This window comes from Eptatretus burgeri, chromosome 5, assembly GCF_056783735.1.
Source record: "Eptatretus burgeri isolate ZD-2024b chromosome 5, Ebu_testis_v1, whole genome shotgun sequence".
Taxonomy (NCBI): Eukaryota; Metazoa; Chordata; class Myxini; order Myxiniformes; family Myxinidae; genus Eptatretus; species Eptatretus burgeri.
Genome location: NC_140965.1, coordinates 75,647,975 through 75,672,974, shown reverse-complemented (window position 1 = coordinate 75,672,974; position 25,000 = coordinate 75,647,975). Strand labels below are relative to the sequence as shown.

Below are 25,000 nucleotides of genomic sequence, written 5' to 3'. Positions count from 1 at the left end.
GGACGGTGTTCGTCAGTCAGAGAGAGTCAGCAGAACGGGGTCGGAGAGTCAAGAAGGAGAGAGTCGGGAACGAGAACGGAGGGAGAGTCGCAAACAAGAACGGGTCGGAGAGTCAAGAAGAGGAGAGTCGGAAGCAGAGGGTCAAGACTTCGCGGGCGGTGGAGCTGCTCGTCGTGTGCGGTGGAGTCGGAACGGAGGGGACGGAGCTGTGGAAAGGCGGCGACACCAGACGAGGGGGTGCTCGCGTCGTGCAGGAAGCTGCACCCGAGGGAGGCCGACAGCGCGACCTGGCCGAGGTGGAGACGCTCGTCGCACATAATAAAGATCCTCTATACCCCGAGCATCAGCAACCCCCTCCTGTTTCCCCCCGCGCTGAGATAGTGCGACCAAGGGGGCCCCGTTCCCACCCCCTGCCAGGCACTGTCCACGAGGCCCGCGGGTTGCGGGGCCATCGCCGCTCCGCGTCTCATCACCAGACGGGTAGGCCCGACCCGGTCTCGGCCTCAGGCCTACCTCATTCTTGAGGGTATTTCTTTTCCTTGGTTTTGGGTATGTGTTGTCGGCGCCGTCTGTGAAGTAGAATTGTATAAGTGTTGCCGTGTGCTCGGTAGTCGGTATTAGCTCTGCACTGTGTTTTCACTTTTATGTTTGCTTTTTGTGTAAATGGAATTGTGTTTTCTTTTTGTGTGCATTTGGTGGAATTGTATTTGTGTGCTTTCCGTTCGTCGCGAATAAATGTGCTTTATTGTTGAACTGTTCTCCCGCTTCGCTTCGTCATTTCTTTCTTTGAATCCCCATCTTGCTTCACGTAAAGGGTTGGTAGTGGGCTGAATACGCCCGATAATTAATCGAACCGTCGAGGTCGACGATAACACCGCTCGGTTATTCTGATAGTACGGAACGGGTCGCTTAAGTGGCCCGTATCCGAAGTCGACCTGCGGCGAGGTGCGATCGCCCGGTCTACCCTCCGCGTGGGTACTTAGGTAGTTCGAATTTGGCGAGCAACCCTATCCCACGCGGGGGCTGATTGGCTCGATCGCGGTGAGACCGAAAGGTCCACCCGTGACTGGTTCCCGGCGTTAGTCCGAGAGGGTCACGACTGGATTGTCCGTCCGGTGGGCGACGTGCCGCGATTCGAGTTACGTGGCCGTCAGCACGCCGGCGGGCGCGAAAACCGCAACACTGGTGTCAGGAGTGGGATACAAATTCCATCGCCCTCCTCGCGGCACTGGTATTGGAGAGCGGGACAACAGGCTCTCCTGTCTCCAGCGAAATTCACGGGAATCGGTCCAGGGGGTGAGAGAAGCGACCCCGATTCCCCTCCAAATTACGAGCGAGCAAATTAACCCTTCACGAGAAGCAAGATGGCGTCTCAAGGCGGCGGGAGCCGGGGGGTATTAGAAATGGATGTAGAATGTGTAGGATCCATGGTCCAGGATGGAATCCCCGAGCAGGAAATGTTGATTGTGCAGGAACACGGACTCGCCCAACTGAACCCAGGACCCGAGGTGGGTGCGGCAGCGGCCGCGGTGTATGACACCTCCCCCCTCTCCACCAAGACCCTTCCCCAACCCCTGCCGAAACGGCTCACTTGAGTGCATCCGACATGGCCCAGCTATTCACCATGCTGGCACAAATGAATGCGGCAATGACAAATGAAATGAAAAACGAAATGAAAGGCATGAACAAACAAATGATCGAAAAGATGGAGGCGAATATGAAAAACGAAATGAAAGGCATGAACGAACAAATGAACGAAAAGATGGATACAAATACAAATGAAGTGAAAACGACGATGGATACAAATACAAATGAAGTGAAAACGACGATGGATGCGAATACACAGCAAATGAGGGAAGAAATGAAAGAGCTGCGGGTGAGACGCAGAACATGGGCCGATGCCTGCAGGCGGGCATGAAGGCCGTGACCAGGGAGCTGGGAATGGCGACTTCACGTGTGGGAGCAAACGAGCTGGGTGGGGGGTGCAACGAAGGACAGGCCCGCGGTGGAGGCGGGTGAAAAAATAATTCGTGGAACGTGTTGGGCGAGGGTCGTGACGATGACCGAAAGGGAAAAATTAAATGGGGAGACCAAAACGTGTGAGACGAGACACGAGGTGACGACAACAGAAATAATAGTTGAGACAAGGGAGGTAAAGGGGGAAGAGTTGGCAGAGACACGGGAGATGGGAACGATAGAGGGAAGACTACACGATGAAGACGGGGTAAGTGACGCGCACGCACACACGGAGGTAGTGGAGGACAATGGGGTTGAGCTCGCGGAGCGTGTTGGGACCCGGTGCGAGCACCTGGATGGCCTCCTCCAGGAACGAGGGGAGGGAGTATGCCCCCTTGAGGCGAGTCACGACCAGGTGAGTTCGGTCGTGCTTTGCGAGGTTGAGGGGACGAGTGCTGTGGACGGGTGCACGGAGAGCTTGGGGGGTGTAGCCCCGGAGACCCTTGTGGGGACACAAATCCCCAGTGTGGTTGTCCCTGTGTGTGTGGTGCAAGGTGTGAGTGCGGCACCGTGTGTGGAAGTGACCCCGTGTGTGAGTGGTGTGGTGGCGATGGTGCCAGAGTGCGTGCTTCCCAGCACGCCGGGTGTGGATGGGGCACCGTGTGTGAGTGAGGCCGTGTGTGTGAGTGAAACGGCCAGTATGAGTGAGGCACCACGTGTGAGTGGTGTGGTGGCGATGGTGCCAGAGTGCGTGCTTCCCAGCACGCCGTGTGTGGATGAGGCACGGAGTGTGAGTGAGGTACCGCGGGTGAGTGCCCCCGCGTGTGTGGATGAGGCACGGTGTGAGAGTAGTGAGGCACGCGTGAGTGAACGGCCGTGTGCAAGGTCGCTGTGTGCAAGGGAGACCGTGTGTGTGAGAGAGCGGTATGTGAGGGAGATGGCGGTTGGCATGCGGGAGCACGCAGCCGCGTCTCCCGGTGTGAGTTTAATGGTGTGGACTGTGTGCGTCGTAACACGCAGGTATGCGTGTGTGGAATGGAGACGGAGACGGCGACATGGGAGAAACGAAAGCCGAGTAGCGGCTGTAGTTGTTTCGAGGACCGTGCCGGGTTCACCCAGCAGTGAGCACGCGGTTCGTGCTGTGCAACGCACGAGACCGCCACGTGCTCGCTTGCGAGAGTGAAGTCCCGGTCCGGAAACGCACGCGGTGGATTTGCCAATCCCGCGGACGGACAAAGTTTAGGCAGGTAAATGGATTTGGACCGGACGGGTTCTCCACGCGATCGTGTGTGTTCAGCTCCAACGGGCAAAGCACATGTGTTCGCGTGGGAAACCCCTCGAGACGTGGGGCTTGTGTTTTTTTTTGCGCACGGTGACGTCATGGCTGCACGTGTGGTTGGAATCCGGCAGGAGGGGTATCTCTGCCGGATGGTCCCGTCCAAGGAGAGACGAGGAACACGTGCAGCTGCATGACGTCACGGCCGGGTGCAAAGTGCGCGAGCTCTGAGTTGCCGCGCAGGTGCTGCGCATGGGGAAAAAAAAAGGAGCAAGCCTCACTTTCGGGTGTACAGGATTCCTGGGCAAGGGGTGAAAGACCCCCTTACCTGGGCACAGGATGGAAACTAGTTAGGGGGAAGGGTTAGCTTAGCTAGACCGACTTCATGGGGCAGGGGTAAGTCCTCATGGAGTCCGTGGAATGGATTAGTTAGAGGGATTGTAGCCAGATTTAGGTTGGGAAATTGATTTTTGGGACATTCGAGGACAGTGACAGACTTGTGAATGTGTAGAGGGGACGTAGTTTAGCTACGTAGCGTTAAAAGGAACGTGCTGTAGTTTAAGGGACGACGTGGGAGCACGAGTTAGTTAGGGGATGTAGTTAGAAGGTTGGCAGAGTTCAGTGGTGTGTGTGTTGAAGAGTTGGTGAGTTGTGAGGTGAGTACTTGTTGAGTGAGTGAGGCCAGCGGGTCTGTGTGAGTGGAGTGAATGGGGAATGCATGGTGCGATGAGTGATTGGGGGGAGGAGTGACTCCCGCCCAAGGGACCCCGGGTCAGTGTAGAGTGAGTTAGCTGGGTTAGTCAAATTGAAAAATGGAGGTCGTTTTGTTGTTGGTGGGAGTGTAGGCTCGAGACCCATTTGGAGGGGTGCAGGAGCCCTGTTGACGGGCTTGGGAGCGTGGCTGCGAAAGGTGAGTATCGCTGAGTGGGTACCCCGGGCACCAGGCTAGTCGGCCGCGGTAGGCCATGGGCCCATGGGGGGCCGGGATAGAGTAGTGGGCACGGGTGCGCCTGCTTGGTGCGGGGCCCGGGGCGCCATTAGCCGCGTGGGCAGTGTTGTGGGCACGGGTGACCCTCGGAAAGGGGCCCGGGAGGCCGGCCTGCCACGTGTGCGGTTCAGGGAGGTGCCATGGGGGCACTCCCCGGTGTTAGGGAGCTGGTAGGCTCGGAGGCAGTGTAGTGCCCGGGGTGCCATAGCGGGAGATTCGGCAGAGGGTCGTGCCTGCCAAAGGGAGCCACGTGTCCCAGCCAGGAGACCGTCTCACCCCACGGACAGAAAATTGGGGGCCGACCCCCGAAATTGTAAGCACACCAACACAGGCGACGGGAATCTGGGTTGTTAGAACCAATAGTTTAAGCGAGAGGCGCTTGTTGAAAGCCCCGGGGTAGTTTAACAGTTAAATGGTTAGGTAGATTAGGAGATGTACTGCCGCGCACCATCCATCCCCTGGCTGTGGTTGTGGGCGGCTGGACCGAGTTTGGGTTAGATCGCCGAACTCTGGGGAGGCCATTCTGAGGCTTCGTTGGGCCTCGACACAGGACGTTAGCTCTCCCTTGTTCCCCTCCGGGAAGGGAACGTAGGGGCTGGGAGTAGGCTAGGTGACAGAATAGGTTAGCCGAACAAGGACGATAAAGGGGGTTAGGGGACGATTTATAGGGGGGAAGTAAAAATAAAAACAACAAAAAAAATAAGTGGGGGCTAAATTGGTTTTTCACAAATTAAGGGAGTGGGTATGTACAGTGACAGGCAAAGGCGATAGGTGGGAGGGAGACAGGTAGGTAGGTCCGAGCCCGCCTTCCAAGTGGCCAGCACCACCGCACTCCCTCCACCAACCTCCACTGAACGGCAAAGGCTAGCCAACTCCATCGGCTGGCCGTGTTTTTCTTCGAGGCGGAGGCCGGCCAACTTCATCGGCAGCTGTTGTTTTGCTGCAAGGCCTGTGCCATCGGCTGGCCGTGTTTTGCTGCAAGGCCCGTGCCGGCTGGATCGTCTGCAGCTGCTGTGCTGCAAGGCCTGTGCCGGCCAGTTCATCTGCCGGCTGTGTTTGCCTGCAGCGGCTTTCTTCTGCGGGCTGTGTTTGCCTGCTGCCTTTGCCATGCCATGCCCACTGCCCACGTTCACCAGCCCCGTTCAATTTTTGCTTTGCCCCCCCTGTTCATTTCCATGTGCGCCAGGATCAAGGCAACAGTTTGCAAGCTGCGAGAACTGCCCTGTTGGCAGTTACAACACGGGCCTGCAGTGGCAGCCCGTGCACCGTGTTTTGCGTCCATCCATTCATCCATTCATTCGTTGTGCTCATTGCGTGTGCCACTTGAGCTGGCACGGAGACTACGTTTGTGCGGCCCATGAACCGTTGTGGTTCACTGAGTTCAGTTCAAAAGGGAAGGCCTTGGACTGCGTGTGAGCAGCCAGCCACGTTCCCTGTCACCTGCATTGTTTTGAGTCAGAGACTGCATGCGGGCAGCCTGGCTCCCTGCTAACTGCTTTCTTTTTGCAGAGTCAATGATCCTGGGCCATGGTTTAGTGTAAAATTTGTAAGTTAAGGTAAGATGTACTGTAAATATGAGTGCGCCCCCGGCATGTATGTCTTAGCGCCGGCAATTTTATTTAAGTCGTCCGTGTGAGTGAGTTTGTTTAGGTAGTTACGCAGCCCTCAGGTTATTTATTTTGGGGACACGAATACCATGAATGTCGCACTCAGGGATCCGTAGGTAAAGTGTACTAGGGGAAAACGACACATGATGGCACACGAAAATTTGACGACTCGGGACGAGTCTGTAAAAAGGGAAGGGGGTAGTGTTGTGGTTACCAGATTCGCAAACCACCATTCAGGTCCCTTAGGTGAGGTATCTCGGTAAGTGCATGTGTAGTTAGGCCCAAACCCGTTGTCTAGTGGGAATACATGTCATTTATACGTGCTGCGACTCTTCAGGATAGCCGTTTTTCTTTTACTATCTTTATTTTGGACCAACCGCCATGATCACAACCACAACATCAACCACCGACCCCAACCACCGCTTCACCACAACCGCCACGACCTTCACGCACACCTCACAACCGTAGCATCGCCACCGTTCTTGCCCCGCTGTGGGTACCGGTGTTGGACTCATGCAGAACGCGCGTCGAACAGCGTGTACAAAATCACGGATTTTCTGCTTCAAAAACGGATCAAAAACGACACACGCCCACTTTTTGCCGTCCAATCGGTGAGCGAGGGGCGATTTGGCCCCGCCTCCAGAACGATCGATATATGCAAATTTGTGGATCAAAAAGCCTTCACGCCCACTTTTTCTCGGGCCAATGGGGAGCGAGGTGAAAGGTCAAAGGGAGGGGGTCAAAGGCGAAGTTACGGGGGGATAAAAGGACGGTGTTCGTCAGTCAGAGAGAGTCAGCAGAACGGGGTCGGAGAGTCAAGAAGGAGAGAGTCGGGAACGAGAACGGAGGGAGAGTCGCAAACAAGAACGGGTCGGAGAGTCAAGAAGAGGAGAGTCGGAAGCAGAGGGTCAAGACTTCGCGGGCGGTGGAGCTGCTCGTCGTGTGCGGTGGAGTCGGAACGGAGGGGACGGAGCTGTGGAAAGGCGGCGACACCAGACGAGGGGGTGCTCGCGTCGTGCAGGAAGCTGCACCCGAGGGAGGCCGACAGCGCGACCTGGCCGAGGTGGAGACGCTCGTCGCACATAATAAAGATCCTCTATACCCCGAGCATCAGCAACCCCCTCCTGTTTCCCCCCGCGCTGAGATAGTGCGACCAAGGGGGCCCGTTCCCACCCCCTGCCAGGCACTGTCCACGAGGCCCGCGGGTTGCGGGGCCATCGCCGCTCCGCGTCTCATCACCAGACGGGTAGGCCCGACCCGGTCTCGGCCTCAGGCCTACCTCATTCTTGAGGGTATTTCTTTTCCTTGGTTTTGGGTATGTGTTGTCGGCGCCGTCTGTGAAGTAGAATTGTATAAGTGTTGCCGTGTGCTCGGTAGTCGGTATTAGCTCTGCACTGTGTTTTCACTTTTATGTTTGCTTTTTGTGTAAATGGAATTGTGTTTTCTTTTTTGTGTGCATTTGGTGGAATTGTATTTGTGTGCTTTCCGTTCGTCGCGAATAAATGTGCTTTATTGTTGAACTGTTCTCCCGCTTCGCTTCGTCATTTCTTTCTTTGAATCCCCATCTTGCTTCACGTAAAGGGTTGGTAGTGGGCTGAATACGCCCGATAATTAATCGAACCGTCGAGGTCGACGATAACACCGCTCGGTTATTCTGATAGTACGGAACGGGTCGACTAAGTGGCCCGTATCCGAAGTCGACCTGCGGCGAGGTGCGATCGCCCGGTCTACCCTCCGCGTGGGTACTTAGGTAGTTCGAATTTGGCGAGCAACCCTATCCCACGCGGGGGCTGATTGGCTCGATCGCGGTGAGACCGAAAGGTCCACCCGTGACTGGTTCCCGGCGTTAGTCCGAGAGGGTCACGACTGGATTGTCCGTCCGGTGGGCGACGTGCCGCGATTCGAGTTACGTGGCCGTCAGCACGCCGGCGGGCGCGAAACCGCAACAATATATATATATATATATATATATATATATATATATATATATATATATATGTATATGTGTATATATATATATATATATATATATATATATATATATATATATATATATGTATATATATATATATATATATATATATATATATATATATATATATATATATATACATATATATACACATATACATATATATATACACATATACATATATATACACATATACATATATATATACATATACATATATATACATATATACATATACATATACATATATATATATATATATACACATATACATATACATATACATATACATATATATACATACACATATATATATATATATATATATATATATATATATATATATATATATATATATATACATACATATATATATACATATCTTACATGTACATTGCTGTGCAAAATTCTGACATATTTGGGAATTACAATATATTGATATTATCAGCATCAGCAATTTACTCAAAGCCTCCACTACTGTGTTCTGCTATTATAACAACATTGATCTCTTTACACAGCTTTGTTTGTGTGGGAGGAAACGAAGCTTGTCACTTAGCAATCTGTAAATCACATTGAAAGGAATTTTCAAAAACTTGTGATCAGAACTCAAAGTAAACTGTAAATGAGAAAATAATATGAAGTGTTGTCATAGCTATTTCCATCACATTTCCTCAATCAAATCTAATTGATGACTCATCATCAGGTGTTCATCACTAAAATCAGGTGTTACTCTATACACATCCATGAAGCAAAAAGCCCACTTTTAATGCTGCAGAATACAGATCTATCAGAATTAAATGGTACCTAAAAAATAAAATGGCTGAAATGTCAGTAGAATATTGCCATATAGAATTGTGTTTCTGCATAAAGGAAAAATATTTAGTGAAATAACTCGAATCACTCAATTTTCAAGATTTGGTATTTGAAGCACAATGAACAAGTACAGCGAAACATCATGTGTAATTGACAAACCCAGGACTGGAAGAATCAAAAAGCTGTTTAACAAGGATGAGCAATACTTGAAGAAAATATCCTTAAGGAAGAGAAAGAAGACAAGCATTGGATTGACAACAGAACTGACAGGTTCAAATGTTGCCCTTCCATCAACAGTACGAGTGACTTTTGAAACCAGGACTTTACAGAGGCTTTCTTACTGCAACACATTCTTTAAGAAATGGGACCAAGACTAAGGTCTAAAATATACATAAGAACCCATGAATTGGACTATGGAACAATGGCTAAAGGTGCTTTGGACAGAAGAGTCAAGGCTTCAGCTATTTGGATGTAATCGAAGACATTATGTGGGATGACGAAAAACTGAAACTTATAAAGAGCCTTGCTTGAAGCTAACAATCAAGCATGGAGGAAGTTCAATGCAAGATTGGGGATGCATATCCTCAAATGGTTTCTGAAAATTGCTGAAAACTGATGGTATATTGACTGCAGCAAGATGCAAACAAATATTAACCCTCAATGCTATCCCCTGTGGTACAAGACTTATTGGTACAAACTTCATCTTAAAGTAAGATAACGATCAAATTACTCAGCTGGAATAATTAAAACATTTGCAAAAGAAAGGGGAGCTGGAGTCTTTCAATGTCTGGAATGACCCCCTCAAAGCCCAGATCTCAACATCATTGAAGCTGTATGGGACTATTTGGACAAAGAAAAGGTAAAAAAAAGAATCTCAGCAACTTAGATGATTTTGGAAGGTCTTGGAAGAAGTGTAAACACCATTCTGCAAAAGTTTGTAAAAAATAAATATTTGAAAGTGTCCCAAGAAGAATTTCAATGGTTTTGAAGGAAAAGAGTGGACATACTCTCTAATCGATATATGAAGTTATATTGTATATAAATGTTTATTCAAATAAGATTTTCTTTTTCATAAAGTTTTATTTACATTAAACACTAAGTTTTGTTTCCTTATGCTTCAGAGTATGCAAAAAAAAAGAGAAAAAATGCAAAATGTCTAAAACGTTTGCACAACAGTGTACTCGTACAATAAAAATAATTTGGTAGGATATTCAGGCATGTGATTTGGGTCTAAGGAAATTATCTGAAGATCGAGTTCTTGCAGGCCAATGACCTGTCTGAAGTGCGTAAGGCACTAGGGGGGAGAGTACGAGGGGGGGGGAGGGCGGGAACCCCTCCGCTTGGTGGGGCTCTGGGGTGGGTCTTCCCCAGGAAAATTTTGAATTACCCACTGCAAATAAAGCAATTTCCTGGAAAATTGAGCTTAATTTTGAGGTTTTGAGGAAAGAATAGTAGAAGATGGTGTATGCTTCGAACAGCCTCAGTAGTGTATGTTGTTATGTAGCAATTCATACAATGGTCAACTTTTCATATAGAATCTGGAAACTTGTGTTTTTTCACTTCCTAAGATCACATAGGACTACAAATCAGTTGTTTCCAATTTTTCCAAACATTGCTCATGACAAAAATCCAAGATGGCGGCCAGCGAGTGACGAAAATCGATAAAAATTTTGATGACAAATTTTGTTTCGTATTTTCAGACAGTGTATGCAGTAGAAGATCTATAATAGACATCATAATCATAATCCCTAACACTCATCATAATCATAATCCCTAACACTCATCAATATGACCACTGATATCTTTGCCTGATCCTGCATATTTAGACAATATACGTGTAGTGTCTTTTACATAAAAATTCATCAATTATGTGTTGTTTCTCTATTTGCAGATGTCATGGCACAGAGCGAAGAACCCCCAGAGAAAAGGGCACGCACAGAAATAAACTATAAACTATGCATAAAGTGTGAGAACCCCAAACAAGAGCAATTGAAAGAACCACCACAATCTGAGAAACATTCAATGTATAGTGGGGCAACTTAGCTAAATATAGCATAACAATTGTGCATTTTGTGAGGAAAGCACCAAATTTGGCACACTAGTAGCCTATCATATTATGAACAGATTTGGATATTGGGCCATCTCAAATTCAGCCGCTGATGGCTGTGGCAGCCATTTTTCAAAATGGCCGCCAGTGGTTACTGTTATGACACATATCTGCTTAACTGGAGAGGAATGCAGGTTGATAGTGAAAGTTTATTTACTAATAAAGGTCCAATAATGGTCAAAGAAAGTAACAATTTGATTTGGTTGAGAAAAAAAGTTAAAGTGGACTAATTAGTCTTATTAAGACACAGATTTTGAATGAAAACCAATGATAAACATTCATAGCACTATTGGCTTGGCACATGGTAGTAGAAGTGGTGTGCGTGCATATTGACCCCGGAATCGCGCACGGTTGAGTTACCAGCTTACACTTGTTGACTCGATTCATTGTTATTTTGTTCTGTGCCCATAGAGTTCTCTATGCTATCCTATTGTTAACCGTAGTTCATCAAGTTGAGTTTGGTTTGCGGGGTGCAGTTTGGTCATAGGATTATCTCAGTCACGGATTACCGGGTTATGAGGTTCTGCATGTATTTCTGTTCTGCCTTCACGGCGCCAGTTCCAGTTTGCTACTGAGTGAGGAAGTTCTCTCTTTGTACCGGCGTGTTGGCGAGATATCTTTACCATGATAACTCGTTAGTTTTCAGGTTATCTTCGTTCGATTGACGGCAATGCCAAACCATTTGTAAGTAGTTTCCCATTTTCATGGCTAAGCTAATTTGTTTTGGTCAGTTTGTTGAGTAACCCTTCCGTTTTCTGAAACTGCGTTTTTATTGACTCTTATAGTCAATCGCAACACATAACCTTACATAAGCGATGTTGGTATTCATATCAATCAGACGCAGCCCACGATTCGTTTGCCAACCATTCTCAACAACCAATTTCTATGAGTGAGATAGACGTCCGGTACAACAAATAATTAGCAGCCATCTTGCAAAATGGCGGCTATCTTTAAACTTGAGGTGGCTACAGGTTATGTTTTTCTTAATTCAGCTTTTAATAAATGTTCAAACCAATGTTAGAGTGAAATTATAGTAACCACTGGTGGCCATTTTGAAAAATGATCAGCGGCTGAATTTGAGATGGCCCAATATCCAAATCTGTTCATAATATGTTAGGCTACTAGTGTGCCAAATTTGGTGCTTTCCTCACAAAATGCACAATTGTTATGCTAAGTTCCCCACTAGTAAGACAAATTCTTGACAGCGGTTCGTTTGAGAGCGAGTTTTGGGACCAGTGAGTTCATTACACTCACAGATTTTGTAGTGGTATTATGTTTCTATCGATATTTTAAAAATATTTGAATAAATGATGTTCTGCCAGTGCTGTGCGCGTTGTGTGTGCTATTTAATGAACAGTCCTTTCACATGTAGTACATGTATACACAATGTACATACATATCATCTGCTATTAGGATACCATGAACACAATACTTTGAAATTTGAATTTGTAATTCTTTGTTACTCATTTGTAAATAGCAAGAGCTTAACTCATCTGGCTGGGGCTAAAAATAGAACTCAGGAATAGTGGCTGATCTGCTGATGTCAGCAGTGTATATAGTTACATTCAAGGGAGGACATTTGTTGGGTTCCTTTGGTCCATGTGATGAAAGTTATTGATGCTCCCTCAACGACAACTGGGAGGCAGTACAAGCTCACACCTGACTTGGAAAAGCAGATCAAGGACCTATTCAAATCATTTACGTGAAATGTTTTATTACATTGTTATTGCAGTATGTGATATATTTTTGAATTATTAATTTGAATCATAGAACTAATCATTCATGATTACCATGGTGCCCACACCATGCACACACTTCATGTATTCATGACTGTGTTAACAAAAGTTTAAAAAAAATAGAAAATATATTTTGAAAAAAAATATACCACTTTGATATTTGACACTTTTGTAAACTTGAATATGCTGTTTCCAATGGTGAACAATTTGAAGTGGTATACCTTGTCATATATTTGCAATCCTCACCTGAATTTCGGGGAAAAATGAAAATTTTCAATTTTTTAGGGATCATGACTGTATTATATATGACTGATTAAGAAAAGTAAACATGTATTTGAATACTCCTACCATACAATTATTACCTGAAAAAATTTCAAGCTTCTGGGATGGGTCAATAAAAATATATGGGGTCTCAAAGTTGGGTCTTCATACAAAAGCAACATTTTTTTTTCTGGATTTCAACTGATCAGGTCATAAAAATTAATAGAGGTATACTCCGTTTTATGTTTGTTTCTTACAGAGCAGTTATAGAAGAATAATCTCTGAAAATTTCAAGGCTCGAGCATTAATATTTAAAAAGTTGTGGAAGTTTAAAAGTAGCCGTTCATTTTGTGATGCTCGCAACGACCATAAAAATAGGGCCACAACCACATTTTCAACCCTCAATATCTCAGAGTTGACCGCATATATGGACCTAAAATTTTACGCAGCATCATTTTGATACCTGGGAACTATTTTATGAAAGTTTAAAGTAAATATGGGGGGGGGTCAACTGGGAGGCCTCCGGTGATATGAGGTGGAATGGCTCATAAACGAGGCTTTGCAACATCCGATGTTATTCTTCTTCAACGAACCATCGGGAGACCAGCTACCTTATCGCACCATAGAAAACCTGAAGAACTGTCAGTATCAGGAAGGCACACTCGTTCAAAATACATGAACTATGATAAAAGTAAGTGCTTTTTCTGCCAAGGCAAAGTTCAAGATGTTTTGCACGAATGCCGGTCAGGAGATATTGGAACTCTGATACATGATATAGTGCAACACTCCAACAACCCAGAGTGGAAAGTGAACTATGCTAATGTCATATCTGACAATGATGCACTGTCACAGGACATTGTGTATCACAAGCAGCGTATAACTGAACAGTGGCAACTTCTGAAGCGTGAGCATGAGTGTGCTGGAGACAGTCTACCCTCCTCAAATACCCCTACCGGTGGCAATACCAATGATAGTGAAACAACTGTTCACTATACAGCAGCCGAAATCGAGTTATTTGCTGAAATACAGGTGCATATCGAACAAGGTGAAATCATACCCATCGATGAAGCAGAAAAGGACTATGTATCGAAGATGAAACAACACAATATTGAATATTGGTCAAGATTTTCAAATGCCCAAACAGCATGGAGATGGTTGCGACAGAAAATCGAGAACAATTTCAAACTCGTTCAGTTCATACTATTGCCAAATAAGCCTACGCTGATACATTCCAAAGCCAAACAAAATGCAGCAGTCGGAGAAGCAGTACACAGACCTGACCCACATGATAACATGAAGAAGATCTTCGAAGCTTCCATGGTGCTACGTAAATCGATTGAGCAGGTCAAAAAGGACCCATGCGTTTTCAACCACCCAACACGGCCCGACCAGCATCATAATAGATGGCATGGCTCTCGTACAGAAGATGGTTGTCTACAAAAGCCAAATTAAAACCTGTAAAGATCTGTTGGACTGCTTTATTTGAAGTGTTGATGGTAAATCGGTTGGTTACATGGATGCATACCTCGTATTTGACAACAACAGCATCATTAATTCGCTCAAGGACAGAACCAGACAGCTTCGTACGGCAGGGAGAACACAGGACAAGGGGTATAAGGTAGATGATACGACATGCATTAAAGACTTCAAGTCATTTCTGAGCACTAAGGAAACAAAAGCCAATCTTGTGTTGTATCTTGCACAAAAAGCTGTTCGATTGTACAAAGTGCCAATCACCACACACACCCAGAAAGGCGTCCTTTCTTCCCAGCCAAACATGGTGAGCATTCTGAGTACACAAGAGGAAGCTGATACACTGTTGATCTTGTATGCAGTGGCAGTGAGTCATCTGGGCAATACTGTGCACATATATTCTTGTGATACTGATGTGCTAGTGCTAGTGCTTGCTCTGCGAAGAGTACCTGATCTGAAGCTGGACAGTGTTATCATCATGAGCACTGGAGATGGACGACGAAAAAAATCAAACTCAAGCCCATCTATGTTGCTCGAGGTGCAGAAAGAGCAGCAGCATTGCCAGGATTGCATGCACTCACTGGTAGTGATACCACTGGTCACATCAAAGGAAAGGGGAAGTCATCATGCTTCAAAGTCTTCATGAAGGCAGGCGAAGATGTTATCTGTGCTCTTGCTGGACTTGGTGTTGGAGTGTACCCATCACCAGGGGTGTTGTCTGGATGTGAAAAGTTTGTGTGTCAGCTGTTAAACTCTGGGTTTGCATCAGCCAAGGCACTGAGGTGGCACATGTTCAAGCAGCTGAAGGGGAACCAAGGTGTGGAGAAGCTATTTCCGACTCAAGGATGTATCGCTGAGCATATATTGCGCGCACACCTACAAGCCAACATATGGTTGCAAGACTTAGTAGCTGTACCTTATTCTACTGGATCCTGTTACTCTGGGATGGCGACAACTGGAGGTCGGCCACTATGTCCCAGTTGTCTCAAAACTTCCAGCAGCACTGGAGGCTGTGGTGGGACTTGTGAAGTGTTCTTGTGTCGCCAGTAAGTGCAGTGGACGGTGCTCTTGTAAGGCACATAATCTAGCCTTTGCAGAGCTCTGCAAGTGTGAAGGAGCAGAGGACACATGCAAGAATGTCGCAATTGATGAGAATTCAAGCGATGATGAGGAAAATGAGGACTTGGATGACAAAATAATTATATATGCCTAAGCATCTTTGTGTTTTGTATTTGCACATCCATTAAAATTGTATGTCCTCAGTACTACAGAATGTCCTTTTTGTGCATATTTGGCTGTCATCTTTTGGGGGGTTCGTAAATAATGCCTAACTGGGATAAATTTAGCTGAACAGATATTTTTATTATCTCTGAATGTGCTATAATGGGTAAAATATGGCGATTTCTCAAATTTTGGATTTTGGTGACTGCTTATGAATAAAAAAATTGGAAACAGCTGTTTTTGTGTTCACTGTAAACATAGGAAGTGAAAAATTACAAGTTTCCAGATTCTATATGAAAAGTTGACCAAATTACACAATGACATGCACTAAAGATATCAGAGTGGTCATATTGATGAGTGTTAGGGATTATGATTATGATGAGTGTTAGGGATTATGATTATGATGTCTATTATAGATATTCTACTGCATACACTGTGTCTGAAAATACCAAACGATATTTGTCAAAATTTTTATCGATTTTCGTCACTCGCTGGCCGCCATCTTGGATTTTTGTCATTAGCAACGTTTGGAAAAATTGGAAACAGCTGATTTGTAGTCCTATGTGATCTTAGGAAGTGAAAAAACACAAGTTTCCAGATTCTATATGAAAAGTTGACCATTGTATGAATTGCTACATAACAACATACACTAAGTGGCATGATGGACTTGATGACACGTGTCTCCATCCACAAAAATATTTAAAATCGGATTTCCACGAAAAATCGGAGAAAAAAAAAAATCACATCCATGTATATATATATATATATATATATATATATATATATATATATATATATATATATATATATATATATATATATATATATATATATATATATATATATATATATAATAAACATTCCCTGGGAATATAGCTGAAAATAGTTTACAATTCTATACTCAACTAGAGAGTTTATAGAACACAACACAATGCTCAGTGGTGAAGTGTATACTTCATTGAAATGAAATAATGGCATTAAAGATCGTTAAATAAAAATTAATTGAGGAATTTACCGCGTTGACGCAGTGTCTATTACGCCAGTAAATATACCACATTAAATTAGCTATTCGTGCCTGTTGTTTATGTTCTTATGACGTCCTGAAAACAGTGTTTCCTGTTTGGAATGATTTTAAATTTTCTTTCACTGCCAGGTAGGCAGACAGAGTAAAAATATTATCTCACTCCACTCTGCGCATGTGCAATTGGGACGGATTCAGAGACAACGTACTGTTAAACGGCAAACTTGTCTTCCAATTCATGTTCCGATTAGTGGAAAAAATGTAATATTCAATTTCAATGAAGCTGTTCCTCGATCATAAACCGACGTTTGTGGAGAAACGGACGGAAGGACATTAACCAATTGCTTAACCCCACTTTCCACTTCATGTGCAAGGGGTAATAAGAGGCCAAACCAACATTATGTAAACAAAAGGGAGAATCGATTTCACACCACCTCTTACTATTCCCTTCGTGTGCCCCATTATATGTCCCTCCCCTCCATCCCCATCTCTTTTTCTCTCTCCCAAAATTCCTTTACCCCATTTTCACATCACATGCTCTCACCCATTGTTCTTCTTTCACAAAATTTGATATATTCAAAACTCACCATACTGTGTCTGCTCTCCTTTTTGTACATAATCTACACATGGCTCCAAAAGAAAATGCAAAGAAAATTACATGAATTATATACAAACATCATCATACTCTGCAACTCATCCCGACTCTGATATAAAGAGAACAAGACAAAAAATGCAAAATGAGAGAGAGAAAGACATGAAGGTTCCCAGGGGGTAGGCGTTTCTATAAGTCTGTGCTAAACACTCACTTGTTTAGGGGTGCGATTGCCCAAAGCAGAGGCAATTTTATGCCAACGTCTGGCCTCCACTTCTTCTGGAGGAAACTTCAATAACAACTCTTCCAAACGCTTCTGCAGATAGGAAACAATTGATCTCAGCAGTGCACAAGGGGCATTCAACAAGTTATAGGGAAAGGATGTTCATTAATGCCCGAGAGCTGTGGTTGTTTTGCTCATTATTAACTTGTATGTAACCTTACCAAAGGCCATTGGTTTTGAGTAACATCCTCATTTGCTATTAGTCCAGTCAGTTAGGGTCAAAATGTTTACAGACTGGACAAAAGCACCAAACTTGGCAAGATGGTAGATTAGAGTCCAGAGATTAATTTTTAAAAAGGAGACAGCGACGATCAATTATCAGTTCAGTACCAAACGGGCCTCAACTTGGCCCAGATCAATGGGCGTGACACCGGAGTATCGGTGTGGAGGAACGCACGAATTTGATGCCCCGCCCTAATTATACGGTGCTCAGCGCCGAGGAACTATGGAACATCAACAATGGCGGCAGTAAGTTGTGCTCTGAATTCATGTCATTCTTTCGCGTTAGAAAATCCATTTTCGGGGTAGAAAAGGGAGTGGTAGGTCGCGTTATGACACCAAATATGATTTTACTCGTCCATACATCCGAATGGTGTCGTAGAGGCGTGTTGTTCGGTTGTAGTTGTGCAAAACAATGGCGATTTTTACGACGCCAGCCACCCGCCGGAAAAATGATTTTCAATGATAGCCCTACATTACATGCAGGTCTGTTGCCTCACCCACGGCAGAGTTATTGCCCCTCTCCCCCCCCCCCAAAAAAAATGTGACCTTGCAATCTGACTATCCTGCCCTACGGCTGACTATTATTATTATTTATTTAATATAACGTGAAGAAGGTAAATGTATTTTATGAATCCAAAAATATAGGTAGCTTTATGTTTTTATGAACATTTTCATGTATGATGACAATACATGCAGATCTGTTGTCTCACAGCAGAGTCCACCCCCCCCCCCAATTTTTTTTTTTTTTTGAAAATGTGACCTTGCAGTCTGACTACCCTGGCCCTATCATTGGCTGGCTTTATTGGAATGAAGGCATGGGTGGTTTTGAGGCCTGTACCAGTGTTGTATTATTGCCAGCTCTCATACTGAGCAATAATACCTGTGCTAAGTCTTGAGGGATATTCCTTCTTTTAAATTTCTAATATGATTATGGATAACAGGATGAAAATAACATCTCGATGATGTGATAAGACAATGAATGTTGTGATGATCAATGATAATTATTGACTCTTGACAGCTGAGCTTAGTGGGTCCCACCACCAACCAACGCGCCATCATAGCATACTTATACAGACCACATGATCAGGCAGTCGGCATCCATCTTCATCATTATTTATATCTGATTCTGATGACCGATTGATTTCTTAGATTTGTTTCTGGCCTGTCAAATATTGTGGTCTTTTCATTCATATGAATGTCATTCAATTCTTTTGTATGGTTCCTTTTTTGTCATTCTCATCAAATTGGCATACAAGGGCTTTGTTTGCAATTACAACTAGCTAAGTCTTCTTTTTTGTTGAATCAATTGTTTTTGTTAACCGAGGGATAACGATTAAACTGTTTACCATCTGTTGAGTCCCCCAAGAGGCCATAAAAAGCTTGAAATGTCACACTTTTAGTGTATTGAAAAACGAAGACAATATTTACCATACAGTCTATCTGGAGTGAAAAAAAATCAGTATCTCTGGAAGCAGACTAGCTTGGACCAAAATTTAAAGGGTTCCTTTCTCAGAATGACATAATCCTTCCACAAATCATGGTTTCTTTACCTGCTGACCCGATTTGATTTTTTTTCCAATCTACCGACCTCAGGGGCAAAGTTCACATAGATCACTATATCTTCAGGTTTGAGGTACGGGAAAATCTAAAATGCTTTCAGTATACTACGAGAAGCTAGTTCCTCCCAAGTGTTTTGTGTATTTTAACAGCTGACCCTTTCGTTTCAGCAGAGGCCGGAGCATGCGGTGGCAGCTACCTTCGATTGGTCGCTTTGCCTGATTTGCCAGACAGACACACTGGAAGCCGTTAAATGCCCCCTGGATGTTATATCTAACGTTCAGGAAACTAAGATACGTCCGTACCAGCGTTTTCTCGAGAATGTTGAACGTTTTTGTGGGATCGATGCGCTGCCTGTGCCGATTGAATATACTGCGGATGCTGTCAACACGTTCGTAGTGAACAGAGCCACCTGGCATAAATCGTGCTACTCTCGTTTTAATGATCAGAAGCTGAGTAGGTGCCTAAAATACAAATCTGTGGCCCTCGAAAATGAATCTTCGCCACCAGCGCAGCGACCTAAGAGACGGTCGTTTGACAAATCCGTGTGTTTGTTCTGTGAAAAATGTGGACCTAAACTTCACGAGTTCACAACATTTGAAGCCGATGGGAGAGTGAGGCAAATGGCAAAAGATCTCGAGGATGATTCTTTGATAGCAAAAATCTCCGGTGGTGATTTAATCGCTATGGAAGCTAAATACCATTTAGAATGCCTCACATCATATAGGAACAGGCATAGATCTGTGAAAAGAGTGGAAAACAGAGATACCGAGGAAGAAGATAAGAAGGTGAACGAATCGAGAGTGCTTCGTGAACTCCTGACGCATATCGAGACTTGTGTGGAAGAAGGCGAGTCAGTTTTTAAACTGAGTGAACTATTCACTTTATACCAAAGTCGGCTGCATAATTTGGGTATTGTGAAGGAAGTAAATCAGAGTAGGTTGAAGGAGGCAATCTTGAAAGAATTTCCTGAGGCAGTTGAACAAAACCTCGGACGCAATGTTATGTTCCTTTTTAAGGATTCACTGCTATACATGTTGAGTGACATGCAAAAAATTCATGACTATGACGACGATGCGAAGACGATTTCTAAGGGCGGTCAATATAGCCAGACGGAATGCCTTCGCTCAGGAAAAATCGAAATTCAGTGGTACTTTTGATCTCGAATGTCAAAGGAAATCCATCCCTCCACATGTATTGGCGATGGTGTCGGGGTTACTGAATGGCATGGATTTGACCGATCAAGACGAGGAGGAGTCTCAGGAATGCCTATCAGCGGCTCAAATAATCGTCAACAATATGAAGAAGAAAAAACGGGTGTCACCACTTCAAGAGAGTCGACAGTGTGAACCTCCACCGTTGGCAGTGCACCTTGGCCTAAGGATCCATGCCTAGACGAGAGACAAACAGCTTGTCCAATAACTTTTCAGACATGGATTAAGCATATCATACAGCAGGGTCCTTGAAATTGAAGCATCAATGGCATCAGCAGTTTGTACGCGATTCCTGACCGATGGTGTGGTACGCCTACCACAACTACGAAAAAATGTGTTTATTGTCGTGGCAGGGGGAAACTTCGACCATGACTTGTCGTCAACGACAGCCAGTATGTCATTCCATGGAACAGCCATATCACTCTTCCAGCGAGTGACAAATGATAACCCTGGTGATAAAAGACCGGCCCTTAACTTAGCTGTGGAACCAGAGTGTTACACTCTGCCAACGAAGTATACCGTCGTTGAGGAATTGTCCGTGCAGACATCCAAAGCCGAGTATGTCGGGGGTCATACAATACAAACCTGTGTGGAACCCCCTGGTGAGTGCTGCGGCCAAGATAAAACATGGATCAACCACTGCTGTGTGAAGATACGGAAGAAAAGTGACATTACCAAGCACGACCCGATTACATGGTCAGCTTTTCATGCGTCTTTTCAGTCCGACACCGAAACACTACCGGTGGTATCAGCGATGTTACCACTGTTCTATGAGAAATCAACGTCACCAGCAATGATGAAGCATGCTATGGATGTCATCAGAGAAGCTGTTCAGTTTCTGAACCCCACCCAAATTCCAGTTGTAACTTTTGACCAACCACTGTTTGCAATATCCAAGTGTATACAGTGGAAATTTCCTGATGAATATAATGACCGTTTTTACAGCCATTTTTCCCTGCTGTGCAGGGGTTTGGCTTTTTCTTGAGGCAATGTTTTTTTTTTATGGCCGGATGCCCTTCCTGACGCCAACCCTGGTCGCCTCTTACGACACACAGGGATATGGTACACCTATTCTAACCGGGGCATACACCAGGACCAGTACACTGGCACTCATTTCGCCGACCTCGGAAGGATGACAGGCTGAGTCAACCTCCTGGTGTTAATTCAGCAGCCAACGGGGCTTGAACTCAGGACCCTGGGATCCCAAGCCGCCACCCTAACCACTAAGCCAACACCAGGCTTCTTTCCTGATGAATATGATGATGGCAAATATGTAGTGATGTTAGGGGGGTCTCCACATAGAAATGGACCTCTGGAATGCCGTGGGGGACCTACTAGACTGTTCGGGATGGACCAACGCCTTGACTAGAGCAGGCATTGCAACCGCCGGAACAGCCGAATCATCTCTATGAGTATGTCATCTGAAACGAACCAGACACACACATCAGGTTACCGTGGTAACTTTGTCGCTACTTGAACAGGATGCATACGAAAAAAAAAAATCTTCAAGAAGAGAACAGCGAATCAATTGATTCGTGGCGGCTGAGCATGTTGGAAGATAATCAGACATACTTCTTCTGGGACATGATTCGCAGGCTGGAAATCATGATACTCACCTTTGTAAGGTCTCACAGAGAAACAGACTTTGGATTGTACATCGAAATTCTTGAGAAACTGGTACCACTGTTCTTCGCACTGAATCACACTAACTACGACCGCTGGGCTTCAGTGTACTTACAGGATCTCAAGCATTTACCAGAAAGCGTTCGTGAGGCATTCGAACGTAAGCATTGGGTTATCTCCAAATCAAAACGGAAATTTTCCGCGATTGCGATTGATGAGTCCCACGAACAGATGAACCGAATTCTCAAGGCTTCTGGTGGAGTGATTGGTCTCTTTCAAAATACAGATCAGCTGCAGCGGTGGATGGTGTCTGGACCTGAAGTTGCCAGGATAATGGACGAGTTCCATTCCTTGTGCAGCGACGAGTCAACTGCGATTCGGGACGAGCAAGTCAGAAGCGGTTTGCAGATGAAGTCAAGAAGATGTACGGCGCCATCAATGAGATGGGGAATCCCTTCCTTCCAGATACTACACAGGAATTGTTGAATCTGGACAAGCAGGTAGTGGCGGCAGAAGTAATTGACTTCTTGCGATCAATGGAGGAAATGGGGCGGACGCAGTATGAGGCTTTGGTAAAAGGAGTGTTCGAAGAGATGACATTATCTATTCATGCGCCCATCAAGAAAAACAGTATACATTTGTTCAGATCACATACGAAGAATAAAACCAAAGCTAAACTCAAGGTAGAAAATTTGAAACACGACTTCTCTCTTTTCGGTACACTATACGTTTCTATGCAAAAGCGACCCGGTGACTTGCAAGAATTCTTCAACCACGAGACACAAGCTTACCCGCCGTCACTTTCTGATCATGGGCAGTTAAGCTTCGGAGAGAAATCTGACCTTCTGGAATGCTTGTCGAGTGACGGAAACACCGATCCACCACCATCGCATGACTGCAAATTGATAGACGGAGTGGCCATAGTCCACGCCCTGCAAACAAATTCTGTACAAACATTTGAGGACGACGCCAAAAAGATCTTCATTCCATATACGCAGCAGCAACTGAAGACTTGCAAACATCTCGATGTCGTTTGGGACATTTATGTGAACGGAAGTCTCAAGGAAAGCACAAGCACCAAGAGAGGAAGCATGAAGCGGTTGAGAGTCGGGCCAGCAGTGCGAATCCCGGGAAAGTGGTCTGAATTCTTGAGCGAAAACGCAAATAAGCAGGATCTATTTGTGTACCTTTCGCTAGAAATGAAGAAGTTCAACTTACCCACAGATAAAGAAGTGAATGCAACATACAATGACGTCGTATTATCGTCGAATCGATGCAACCCAGATTTTCCCCCATGTAACCACGAGGAAGTGGATACGAGGTTGATCGTGCACGTCATAGATGCACTGAAATACGAACACCGCTCTATTGAAATCCGCACTGTTGATACGGATGTAGTGGTTATAGTGATTGGTTTATTTCACAAACTACATCGAATGTACGAGGATATGGACAGATGGATCAAGTTCGGAGTTGGGAAAAATCTGACCCACTTCAGTATCAATGCGTTATGCATTTCACTTCAAGAAAGAAAATCATCAGCAATGCCTATCTTCCACGCATTCACTGGATGCGACACCACATCGGCATTTTCGGGGAAGGGGAAAAAGTCGTGCTGGAAAGCATGGGACATGTACCCGGAAGTTACAGACGCATTTCTGGATATAGTCGTGCACCTGTTCATTCACGTGTCGAGTGGTCATCCAATGTTTGCAATAATTGAAAGATTCGTCGTTATTCTGTCCGATTCCAAGAGCAGCTCCGGCAGTGTGAATGAAACACGCAGTACTATATTTCAACAACTCGTACCATCCCTCGAGAGACTGCCGCCGACTCGGGACGCCTTAATAGAGCACATCAAGAGGTCCATCCTTCAAGCGAGTATATGGGTGACGAGTGACAATCCTGATATGCCTCACTTCTCGCCTGCTGATTTCGGCTGGATATCCGTGACTGGAGGAACGTCATGGACTCCACTGTGGACCACACGTCCTCCCGTTTCCCAAGCCCGCAGAGAGTTCATAAAGTGCGGATGCACAAAAGAATGCTGCGTCTGCAAGTGTAAGAATGCCCATTGGGATTGCACGAGCCTCTGCAAGTGCCCTTGCAACAGGAACAAAAATAGGAGTCAATAAACGCGAGTACAACTTACATTTCATTGCCGTTAAGCATATCCACCCGTGGTCAAGGGTGACCTGAATGAAACAGTCTTCAGATACATGTCACTGTTTTTCCACTTGACCATTCGTCACGTACCGCGTTGTGGGATGTTTCCTGGCTCAGCGTCCAGTTTTCGGTATTATCGCTCGTATCATTATTATACGAATTAATTAGTTTCTGATCCTGTTAATATGCTGTTTGGAATGTTTTCTTATGTGCATTTCTCTTGCGTGCGCATCGGAATTTAAAGCTCCATGCGCAAAATTGAGATTTTCAAAACACGTGTTATATTCTAACGTTATTAGATTTGTTTAATATATTATAATACTGTCGATTGAAAAGCGAAATGTTTACACCATCCTCGCGAAGTAGTCTCATCAATTATGGAGAATTTTGATCAAAATCGACTTATATTGTAAATTGGTGTAATGTGACCTTTTGACTTTGAAAATTGACCTTTAAGGTCAAGGTCGGACGTGTCTCCTTTTCTCAAAATGTTTACTTTGGTGCCGTCTATCCACATGCCAAATGTGGTGCTTTTGTCCAGTCTGTCACTGTTTGGCCATTTTTTTTACCCTAACTGACCAGACTATATGTCGTATAGTTATGGATCTGTAAAGTCATGGCTCTTGAATAAAAAAATCGAGCATCTAGGTTCCATCAAACTTTATTCAAAGAAGGTGCCAACACGAAAGAAATCCATGAACAGAACATGTGATGGCCATGGATCATGAAGATGAACAATTTTATTTTACAGGAGCCAAATGGGCAGCGGACTAAGCTGTGGATGAGAGTCCCATGGAAAGGTTCCCAGGTTACGAGGGCTGGTACCATTTGGTCATCATCTCGAAAAAGTTCCCCAGGGGTGAGGAACATAGTAACCAAAAATAATTGAAATCAGATAAGCGGTTTTTCATT

The 25,000-nt window shown here is 45.0% G+C and overlaps 1 protein-coding gene across 4 annotated transcripts in view; it reads right to left on the bottom strand.

Moving 5' to 3' along the window:
• ZZZ3 (zinc finger ZZ-type containing 3) overlaps nt 1–25,000 on the bottom strand; it is a 142,957-nt gene that overhangs the window by 32,306 nt on the left and 85,651 nt on the right. For all 4 annotated transcript variants that reach the window (XM_085882459.1, XM_085882460.1, XM_085882457.1 and 1 more), the window contains exon 7: nt 17,238–17,339. In XM_085882459.1, coding sequence (XP_085738585.1) covers nt 17,238–17,339 — 102 coding nt within the window. The remainder of the gene's footprint in view (nt 1–17,237; nt 17,340–25,000) is intronic.